General features: G+C 44.7%; 1 protein-coding gene across 2 annotated transcripts; it reads left to right on the top strand.

Moving 5' to 3' along the window:
- The first annotated feature begins 637 nt into the window (after window positions 1–637).
- Window positions 638–9904, top strand: LOC119390918 (uncharacterized). 2 transcript variants are annotated; one of them, XM_037658626.2, is made up of 5 exons: window positions 638–1162; window positions 3699–3980; window positions 4841–5145; window positions 7164–7325; window positions 9659–9904. In XM_037658626.2, exons 2-5 carry the CDS (start codon window positions 3710–3712, stop codon window positions 9899–9901), a joined length of 981 nt encoding a protein of 326 aa, XP_037514554.1. In that variant the 5' UTR covers window positions 638–1162; window positions 3699–3709; the 3' UTR covers window positions 9902–9904. The 2 variants fall into 2 exon arrangements, with proteins under 2 accessions (XP_037514554.1, XP_037514553.1); XM_037658625.2 differs by having other exon boundaries at window positions 639–1146.
- Window positions 9905–11209: the final 1305 nt, after the last annotated feature.

Raw genomic sequence — 11209 nt, 5'->3', positions numbered from 1 at the left:
AGGACCAACCCAAATCACCCTGGACTGCCTCGTTGGCAACGTTGCCGTGGCACCCCAGAGCCAGTCGTCCCACGGCGCGCTGACTGCGTTCAAGCCACTCCCGGGTCTGCGCAGCGGGGCAAATCACTGCATTAGCGAAAGTCAGCGCCGGCACGTGTACCGCCTTCCATAGTTCGCGCACCATAATGGGGCGCATAAAGAGACTAGCGACACCTGTCGACGAATCGGAGAAGGAATAAGCACAGAACACTTATGAATAAGGTTCGCGAGGTGGGAAAAGATCACGTGAGGTCTGGCGGAGAGAGAAGACGCGCTCGCACGAGAAAAGCTACGTAATCCGTTTAAATCGTTATTAAATCTGTTTGTTTTTCATCAGCGATCGTTTTATCATGTGCACCAACCGCTAACAGTTCTTGACAGTGACACAAATGGAGGTCTTCAAATTTCGCGCCATGATTCATATCGACGGACGTGCTGTCTTTCACAGATGACTGTATCATCATGATATTTTAATTTTAGTGGCCAGTTCTTGTGCTTCATTTTTTTGTGCTTGGTTCAGAAACACGCCTGCGTAAGCGAAACCAGTGAAACAGCCACGTCCCTTCGTGAAGCCGAATGTAGCCGTGTTTCAAGCCGCGGTAATCCTTCAGTTTTCGTTTTCGAACCTGTGCCTGCGCGCCTGTTACCGTACCCCATGCCAGAGTTGTGATTACTTTACTGACTGTGCTGGTTTTGTGTTGTTGTATAATTGCTACAGCTTATGATTTTTTTGTTATTTGCGTGACAAACCAGTTTCCTGACACTGTCAAGCAGGGACGGAGTGACAGCCACAGCTGCGAGAGCGCATGCCACAACCGCGGGCACAGCACTGTGCGTAAAACTGCCGTGAGACGTTGTTTTCGTGCAGCATTTGCTACGAGATTCTATGAGCAGTGAGCAGTGTGCGCAACGCTGGCTCAGTGGCCCGAAGTCGCCAATGATGAATCCGGAAACAAGGCCAGCGGTTGAGCGAACTGCAGCTGCGTGTCTGCTGTTAAGTGATCGCGGGGAAGCTGCGGCCCTCATCGACTTCGTTGGCCTTGTCTTCATTGAACAGCTGTGCACTACTGCAACGCATTAATCTCGTATTCACCGGCCCCGCAACCTGTACGTACAGTTAAAGGTAGCATCCAGTGCGTACATACGTGTTCCTAGTGTAGTTCCATGTAAACTGGTCTGAATTCAGCACCATTCTTGCGCAGAAATAAGTGGGACGCAGCGCCCTTGACATGTCTAAATTAGTGCTACTGTTGACCACTCGTACAAGTGACTTAACTCATAACAGAATTCTCAGAACCGCTAGTAGGTCGGAAACGACAATCTCTTTCATTTATCTGTTTATAAATAAATCTCGAAGTCGTGAATATCCTTTCAGCTGGCAGAAATAGAAACGCTATTGTTCATATACAGGCTGGTGCGACAGTCAAGTCTACTCTCCATGTACAAGGAATTAAAAAGACTATAAGGCGCATAATTTGTACTGTAGCTGGTATGGCCATGGATCGTAAAAAGAGTATGAAAACCTGTCAAGCCGTAGTTTTTTAATGCTCACACTAAGCGGGAGAGATGAATTAGTACCACGCATGATTCCATGTAAACTTGGGGGACTGTTCAAAGCACCCCAGAATTCAGAACAACACTGGAAGACTTTGATAAGTTTAAACAGAGATTATTTACTCAGAACGAAAGAAATAAACACGGAAAAATTCCCAAACTTGAGAACAGTGTCATACCAACTTTTCCTCCCCTGTATGTTTTGTTGCTGTGAATCACATTTAGAATCCAGGACTGAATTCTTGTCAGAGGAATAATAATAATCTTGTCTTACCCATCAAGAACAAACCTGAAGCACTGATTTCCTTAGCACCACAACAAGCAAGTATGAATACAGTCTAAGAAAAAAAAACTTACAAAATCCAACTTTTCGGTCTTTTCTACTGGCTGCAGTATTTCAAGCACTCCTACCTAGTCATAGATAAAATGTGGGAGCAAAGTTTCTTTCATCTTGTTGCCTCATAGTGGCATGTCAGCCAATTAAATACGCAGATTCATGGCTACTCCGTGTCTTAAGCTTGAAACAGTGTTTTAAGCAGCAGCGGTGGTACAGTGGTTATGGTGCTCAGCTGCTGACCCAAAGGCCACAGGTTCAATCCCGGCCACGGCGGTTGCATTTCTGCTGCAGCCAAAAATACTAGAGGCCCGTGTACTTAGATTTAGGTGCACATTGAAAACCTCGGGTGGTCGAAATTTCCGGAGCCCACCACTACGGTGTGCCTTGTAATCATATCGTGGTTTTGTCGTGCAAAACCCCAGCAGTTATTATGAAACTTTTTTTTCTTTGTATCTGGTATGGTATGGAAATAGCCCTGCCTTTAATGTGTTTTGACTGTGCTTCTTTCTGACTACTACGTGTTTAATTACCTGCAGTAAAGGAAAAAGTAGTCCCCTAGAGGCCCTTGTTTACCAATCTGCCATGTAAGAGCTTAACCCACATAATACATGTAAATTATACACTTTCCACAGTAATGCAAAGTGGCCAGTTTGAATAGGTTGGTCGACGTGATGTGTCAAGGCCAGTTGCAAAAGCATTGACAACATAAAGAGGAGATTCTGAAGAACACTCACTTAAACCTCACCTCTCAAGTCATAAATAATGCCTGCAGAACCCATCTATGATGTTTCTTATGCCTTTGCATGACACACAGACATGTGCATACTTTATGGATTCTCCATTTTATCTTTGTTTGTTTCATCTGTAGTGTTTAAGAGAGCAATCACAAGATACGGAGGTATGGCACATACATAAACAGTTTCAAGTGTCTTTGTTGCATAGCAATGATGTTCTGCTACAGCACCTCATGTCTTGCTGTTTTCTCTCTCAGTAGTAAGCACCATCGCTACACCTATGTGGGTTTTATTTTGCCACATGGAATAGATGTTGCCACATAGTGAACTACTGTTATATCACTGCACCAAGTCACACATCACATTACCATCACGTCTATGCAAGTGTCCTGCTGGCACATGTTTGCATACCATGTGTTAACTGTTAGTGTGCTGCAAAGAACTCACCTACCATGCTGCAAACTGAAGTTAGATTTCTTTCAGCGAACTGGCCCGTAGCCAGGACCGTAGCCAGGAATATTTTTCGGGGGGGCGGGGGGGGGGCGCTTGCTGAATACCCTGACTTTTTGAGAAAAACATCTATTTTTATTATTTATTTTTGGTGAAAACACCTACTTCACCAAAGGGGAGCCCGGGCCCCTAGAGACCCCCCTCGCCCCCCCCCCCCCCCGGCTACGGGCCTGGTTGTGACATCACAGATGAGCCAAAATTTGTTCCATTGTCATGATGTCACTATGGTGTCACATAACACGTATGACGTTGGGTGATGACATTGTCACATGACATTGTTGCTTGGTCAAAGGTGGGCCGGTCACAGACGCAATGCAAAACCAGGTGAAGTGCAGAAAGCTTGCAGTGCCTCTGATCCTGGAGGCAGTGCAAAACTACGTTAGGTGCAGAGCTTTTGGAGAAGCTGGCTTTCGCCTTCGAGTGCATAACGGACCTTGTGAGTGTTTGTTAAAAGAGTGGCAGTTCTGTAGTGTTACAAGGCAGAAGAGGGATCTTCACTTGTTTTGCTCAATCTGCCTCTCCAGCTGTGTCAACGATGGAAGCGCTGATCTGCTTCGTGGTGGCCACCTTTGTGTTCCTGCTGCTCTTCGACCACTACTGCCACGAGGAGAGTCAGCAGGAACGCACCCCAGCGACCACACGGGACGTCGTGGATGACGGCACGATGCCTGCGACCAAGAGTCGTTACTATTCTACCAGCCTGTTTGCGATACTGGGTCTGTCACGAGAGGAAGTGCACGACTTTGCTGCGTTCCGTGACCGCTTCAGCACCTTCTCTGAAGTCAGCACAGCCATGCGACGGGCAGGTAACTTAATTCACTCAGTCAAACACTATCTCCCACTGGAATACCTTACCTAATGATATTGTTGAATACCATTGACACATTCATAAACCTTATACAGTGTGTCGAATTTGCACCATGAACTTTTGACAATGTATGTATGCTTATGTATTCATGTACCCACTCCTGCATGGGCCGTGAAGGGCCTGCAGTATATGCAAATAAAAAAAAAACACCATTAATCTCATTGGTAACAGTCGTGAAATGTTTGCATTTAACTATTACCCACGAACATTGCTAATGAGTACGAATTTATTGAAATATGTGAGCCAGTCAAATGAGGATCTTAAATTCCTTATAAAATTTCAGATTTCATGCAACTAATCTTGAAGCAGGTGAAACTGTTCATTGCTAATCAAAAGCATATTTGGTAGGTGGCCTGTGGATGAGTAACCTCTACCACAGTCTTAGTCTAGAAAGGAATACCCCTCGTGAGAGATACATCAAATGACACATTACTGAAAAAATTCAGGGAAAACTTACAATGCAGATGACATTATCACAATTTTTATGTGCCATGTAAACAATGGAAACATGCCATCTGTCGTGCTGCGATGAGACCTGTGCCCTTTAAATGATTTTATCGTGCACCCATAGACTCCTATCAGATTGCCCCTTCTCATGTACTCCTTCCTCTGCACCCGACGATCTGTGCAGTAAACCTTTCACTTAGTGCTCCGCTCTTCCTTCCCTTGCCCCCTTTTTCTTTCGACTGTTAATTTCAATGTACTAGACACACCAGTTAGCTCGTCTCTCGTACTGCTGCAGTTTTCAGAGTACATGTTTCTCGCCTCACGCACCTTGCCGTCTCTCCTGCACGACAGGGTTGCCCGACATCCACGTTATCGTTGGGGTTGACTTCTCGGCCAGCAACGAATGGCAGGGTAGGCGGACGTTTCGTGGCGAGAACCTGCACGCCCTGAAGCCAGGTACGCAGAACCCGTACCAGAGGGCACTCGCTTCTTTGGGCGCTGCAGTGGGCCCTCTGCTGCATGGGAATCCCATCCCGGCCTTTGGCTTTGGGGACTCCATCACCAAGGAGGCGGACGTGTTCCCCCTCATCGAGTCGGGTGCTTCCTGCCTGGACTTCAACGACCTCATGTGTGCCTACACGCACACCGCCCACAAGGTCAGTTTGAAGCTACACTCCATAAGTACTGAATTCTACAACAACAAAAAAATTGTACAGATGTGGCAACATGTCGGGTGTGTGGTTGAGGGGCTTAACGAATCGATTTATATGCTCCCAATCACTGAATTGTTGCTTTCCAACAAATGCGCTTAGCTGCACACATAACGTGCAGCGTCAAATGAAACGAATCAATGGGGCTACAAAGTCGTTCCATGATAACTTTTAAAGAACTGCGGAAAAAAAAAGGTGATATTGCTATCTTGGGCCAAGCCGGGTCGGCAGGGAAGCGTGGGGGCACACCACAAGGCGCATGTGAGTTTGAGCATCTGGGCTAGCCTTGCGGGTCGGCATCCAGCTACAGAAAAACGGCGTTATGAGCGGCATTTGACGTGCTGTGGTTGGATGTCTTCTTGCTGCCTGACCTCGCGCCGCATGCATGCCATAAACATCAACGGCATCAGGGGGAATATTGAGTATGTCGTACTCATATGTCGGCGAAAAATGTGGAACTCACTCAGACTCACTCATGAAATATATTTTGCCCTTAAAGTTCACTCGGACTCAGACTCACCAAAATTTTCCTCAACCGGACTCGCTCGGACTCAGACTCACTACAATGTTTCTCAGCCGGACTCGCTCAGACTCAGACTCACGGCTCTATCCGAGTCTGAGTGAGTCGTCTGATGAGTCCGTTAGTGCATAATTAGCTTTTTCAACCATGTTGTCAACGCCAATATCTCACATAAATGGTGCTCTACTCGGGGGCCTTTTGATCTCGTACCTTGAAATATGAGTTATCAGTCAGTGCAATCCAGTAAGGACATATTTATTGAAAGAGATGACTCACGCGAGATATTTTTATCAAGAACTACCTGTAAAAAAGTTTGGCAGGAGGTGTCCCCCCCTTCCGTAACTCACGTCTCTGATCAATAAATATTGAGCTGGCGTATGAACACTAGTGCTTTGAAGTGCGTGTGAGTCGACGGGGGTGATAGGTCGGCAAAAAAGAGCGGAGCTCACTCACAACTCACTCAACAAATATATTTTCTGCGTAGTGCTCAATCGGACTCAGACTCATCGAAATTTCTCTCAACCTGACTCTCTCGGACTTACAGCTCGATCTGAGTCTGAGTAAGTTGGCTCATGAGTGAGTTTGCCGACCTATCTTCACACTTGTTTTTCGCCACGGAACCTGCTGTGCAAAAACATTTTTATCTCTCAGTATGCTTATCTGCGTCATTGGAGAAGTGTGCGATGCATATAAGAGAGTGACATGTATCAGGAAAAATTATTGCAGTCCCACATGCTTCATTCTAGAGACGTTTCACTGTATAGTGAAGCACTTGCAATGTCTAAGGTAGATTTCAGGCTGTGGCAAGCGAGAAACATAGGTTTCTTGATGGGTTTGATAGCTCAGCTGTCTTTGACATGTTAGTTGCTTTGACTTGCGAACCTTTGCAAAGGAGTACTATTGTCACTTTCTTTATGGCAATCTTGTGCTAAGCACAAAATCTTGGCTTCCGCTTCCAGCTGTAATGTGACAGTTAAAATACAAAAACGCTCTTCTACTGAGCATTGAAAGTCAGCTAGCCTAAGATAATCATAACTACTATAATTTAGAGCATTCTGCCATGACATCTCTCATAGTGTGTGTGTTGTTTTGGCTTACTAGGTGTAACGGATTTATTACTTGCTCAGGTCTGTACTATTCTGAAGATGAGCACTGACCACAAGTGGTCATCACTAATCGCTATCACGAATGGTGGGCACTGCAGTACCAACCATTTAAGAAATGGTCTTACGAAACAGCATTTTATGGATTTGAGCTCATTCACAAAGCTTCTCTAAGTGTCTTTCATGATTGACCAACCACTGCAGCAATCATCTAACATTTGTGCCACTCACTGTCATTGGCAGATGGCACCGGATTGAAAGCGAGAAACATGGAAACAACAGTCGTTACAGGTGAAGCTCTTGTGGATAGTATAAGCCAAGATTTGTTTGATGTCCTGCAGGTGCAGCTGTCTGGCCCTACGAGCTTTGCACCCCTGGTGCAAAAAGCGCAGCAGATCGCCGTCGACAGCCGTGAGTTTCACGTGCTGCTAGTGCTGACGGACGGACAGCTCAGCCCTGCTGGCGAGGTCGCTTCCAGGAAAGCCATCATTGCAGCCTCGCAGGTACTCTTGTTCGCCACACACACACATAGATCACCCACCAAGGGCAGCTTGGTGTCATTGCGCTGCTGAGCTCCAGGCTGCAGGCTTAATCTTGGCCATCACAGCTACATTCTGATGAGGTTGGAAAGCAATAAAGCACCTGTTTACCTTGATTTAGTTGCATCTTGAATAGTAGTAGTAGAGTGCCAGGCTGGGTTAGTTGGTGGATGCTCATTCTGAAGAAGTCTTTTGTTGTGCTAGCATTGCGCAGTAAAAACCCTTTACTGTGCACAGTAAAAACGAAAGAAGGGAGTTTTTAGGGCTTGTTTCTTTGTTTAATACAACCCTAATGAAAACGAATAGATAATGAAGCCAAGGAAGGTAATAGGGAACGTTAATTTTACTGTTTTAACTCTTGTTGCAGTAATTATGATATAAATGTTTTATGAAGACAGTAAAGTGGACGAAAAGACAACTTGCTGCTGGCAGGGACCTAACCTGCTGCCTTCGGATAATGATCCCACACTTACATCATAATTACTACAATACAGTTAAAACGATACAATTAATGTTTCCTGTACCTTCCTTGGCCTCGTTATCTGTTAGCACCGTAAAAAAAGGTTTTCAAAATGAACGGCATGCGTCGTTTCTTCCTGTGTTCATTTGTCCATGTTTCTAGCACAGTGAAAAACTTTTTCAAGATGTTAAAGAGTGCTCATGTAAACATTTCTTGTCCTTTGTATATTTTCATTGTTTTGATCACTGTAGGGTACCAACTCTCGACATTCTAGATTTACTTTGTATTTAATTCCCTTTAGCTTCCTAAATGTACCTTTATAAGGACACTAAACCATCTTAGATAGCCAAGCTGTCATGGTCACTGGTGCAGTAGAATTATTAAGAGCTTCACAAATGCTTGTCATGGCGAGTGGTGTATTTAGTGCAAAATCGGACACATTCCCACAAGAACAACGCACGTGGGTTTGCACACCATCTGTACCCTTTCCCAGCTGTCACTGCTGTTTTGCACTGTAACTTGAATTCAGTAAACATCGACTTCTCAGAATGCAGGCATTCATTTAATCCCACCCTTTTCTGTTGGTTTCATGAAATCAGTGCACTCTGATGGTGTTTATTATAAGGGTTCTCTTGATTCTTCATTACTTTTCATCATCCATTATGACAAGTGACTGATGTCAACATTATTTAATGCATCAACGCCAAAGTGAATGACAAAAGATTTAAAAAAACTTTGCAAGGGGACGTCGTTACTCAAACTAGACTCCTGGAGCCCATGCTTCGATCCAAAAGTGGTCAGGCCACAATTCAGCCCTCACTTTTTGTGCTTTCGTAATTTGCCTTGACATTCATCATCGGAAATCTTCATTTCAATTGTATCTGTTTTTTTTCTTTATTGCCATTTCCTACATGTGAAGAAGCTTGCCAAACCAACTTGCCAAATTTCTGTTAAAGACATCTCCATCTCTCTGCCATGGACACCACAGTGGTACAGTGGTTATGGTGCTCGGCTGCTGACCCGAAAGACGCGAGTTCAATGCTGGCTGTGGAAGTTGCATTTCAATGGACGCAGAGTGCTAGAAGCCAGTGTACTGTGCAATATCAGTGTACATTACAGAACACCGGATGGTCGAAATTATCAGGAGCCCTCCACTAGAGTGTTCCTCATAATCGTATCGTGTAGGGATGGGCGAATATTCGAACGAATATTACAGTATTCGAATTCGCTTCGATACAAATTTATATTATTCGAAATTTTGAAGTATTCGAAATGAACGAATATATGTATGTTTGACCGCACATAACCTCCTGTAAAGGTGGTTTCACTGCAGCGTCAGGTTGCTGTACCGTGAAACCACCTTTACAGGAGAACACTGCACTGCCGCGAAGCCACACTTCAAAGCTAAGCGTAAATTTTTTTTTATTTTTTAAGTTTAAATCGTGTTATATGGGCTTATATGCGCTAAGTATAGTAATTTTTAAATTATAACATATTGTACCACTTCTAACCTGCACCCTACCGCTATTCAAATCTTGATACTATTCAAGGTTGCTTCCACTTCATTTCAAACCAAAAAAGTGACATTCGCTCATACCTAGTTTCAATTCTTAAAAATATTGTGCAAGGGTCATGGCAAAAACGCTCATTTTTCATAATAATATGCGCTATAGACTATTCGAACTATTCGATTCGAAATTATTCGACCAAATCACTATTCGCTTCGGATTCGCTTCGAACCTCAAGTTTGCTATTCGCCCATCCCTAGTATCGTGGTTTTGTCATGCCCAGCAATTATTATTATATTATCTCTGCCTCTGATGTGCACTTGTCGCAGGTGGCACCACTGTCACTGGTAGTGGTTGTGCTGGGAGATGGTCCGTGTGGAGCCCTGGTGCGCTGGGATGACGGCGTCCCCGAGCGCCGCTTTGACAACCTGCAGGTGGTGAGGCATGCCGAGGTGACCCGTGGGTGCCGACACCCAGACGCCGCATTGGCCCTGCACGCGCTGATGGAGGTGCCCGACCAGTACCGTGCAGCTGTGCAACTGGGTCTGCTGAAAGTTGGCATGTCGCCTTGACTGTGCAGTCGCTTCTCAGTGGAAAAAAAAAAAAAATAAGACTGCACCAGTGCTCTGGCCAAAGAGTTGCTCCTGCTGGTGTCTGTGCCAAGGATCTTGTGAGTGGAGGGCTTTAACGTGTTAGTGCGCATGTCATCAGATGTTCTAAATCAGCAAGTAGTCCATACCCAAGCTGGATGATCTGCAGAGCCTTGAAGATGTGGCAATGCTAGTACCGCATCCCACGTTGGAAAACATATGTTAAGAATACCAGCGAACTCTGTTGGTGCAAATTTTCTTGAATGACATTGTATTAAGAGACACGAGCAACTCTCCAAAAGACACTTGAGGAACGTTGTTCGAGGCAGCAAACTGCAAAGATGTATGGAAACATTGACACATCTGCCCGCTTTTTTTTTCTGTCTGCGCTGTGTTAATTTAATTTATGAGTGCGCAGTTTTTTATATACTTTAAGCAGAAGCCCAAAATCCTTTATGTGGCCAAGAACAAGTGGGTGCTGATTGGCTTCATGGCGTGGCTATAACTGGACTGGGGTGTCCAGTGTGCGTCATCACTCCAGTCGCCAGAGCCTGATAATATCTTAAGGAGAACCAATTTTGCGGGCTGACGTTTTTCGTTTCTCAGACTTTCCATTACTTATGTATGGAAGAATCTGCATGTGCTGTGCTTTCTTTTAGAGCTGCTCCCCCGAAAACTTGAACTGTATTTTAAGTTTCTCTTTAACCATTGCTTCCATCCACAGTGTAGTTATTAGCAAACGTTAAGTGCACTATAAGCTGTAGCTTTAAACAATAAGAGAGCACTAGAATCTACAGCTGAGGAAACAGAGTATAGACAAAGTGTGGCATGCATTCACCATGCAACCTGTCTCTTGAGGTACATTAGTAATGTACACTCAGAGACACTGTCATGCTTCTGTTGATTAATATTCCATTCTGATGGTTAAATGATGGTTCCTTGGCAGCTGCCGTTGTAAGTGGTGCCAGTCATCATCCGTCTTCTTCACATCTTTCAGCAATGCATCCTGCAGCATTTCTCGTGGAACAATAGTTTTGCACTGTATAGAAAAAAGACAAGTTTGACAATGATTATTGCTTCATGTCAGTACCATACATTAAAGGACGCACTCTTCAAAAGAGTAGATCACACAGTTCTGATCGTCACTGCTTTAAGAATGGCTGCATTTGCCAACAGCATTCCATATCTGCATACAACGAAATCCCATTCGAGCACCCATCCGAAATCTCCAAGTATCTCTAGGGAAAATAAGGAGACTGAATGGAGTGGTGAGGAGATGCCTGCTGCGTT

The sequence above is a fragment of the Rhipicephalus sanguineus genome, chromosome 4, assembly GCF_013339695.2.
Source record: "Rhipicephalus sanguineus isolate Rsan-2018 chromosome 4, BIME_Rsan_1.4, whole genome shotgun sequence".
In the NCBI taxonomy this organism is placed as follows: Eukaryota; Metazoa; Arthropoda; class Arachnida; order Ixodida; family Ixodidae; genus Rhipicephalus; species Rhipicephalus sanguineus.
This window is presented reverse-complemented; position numbering and strand designations above follow the sequence as displayed.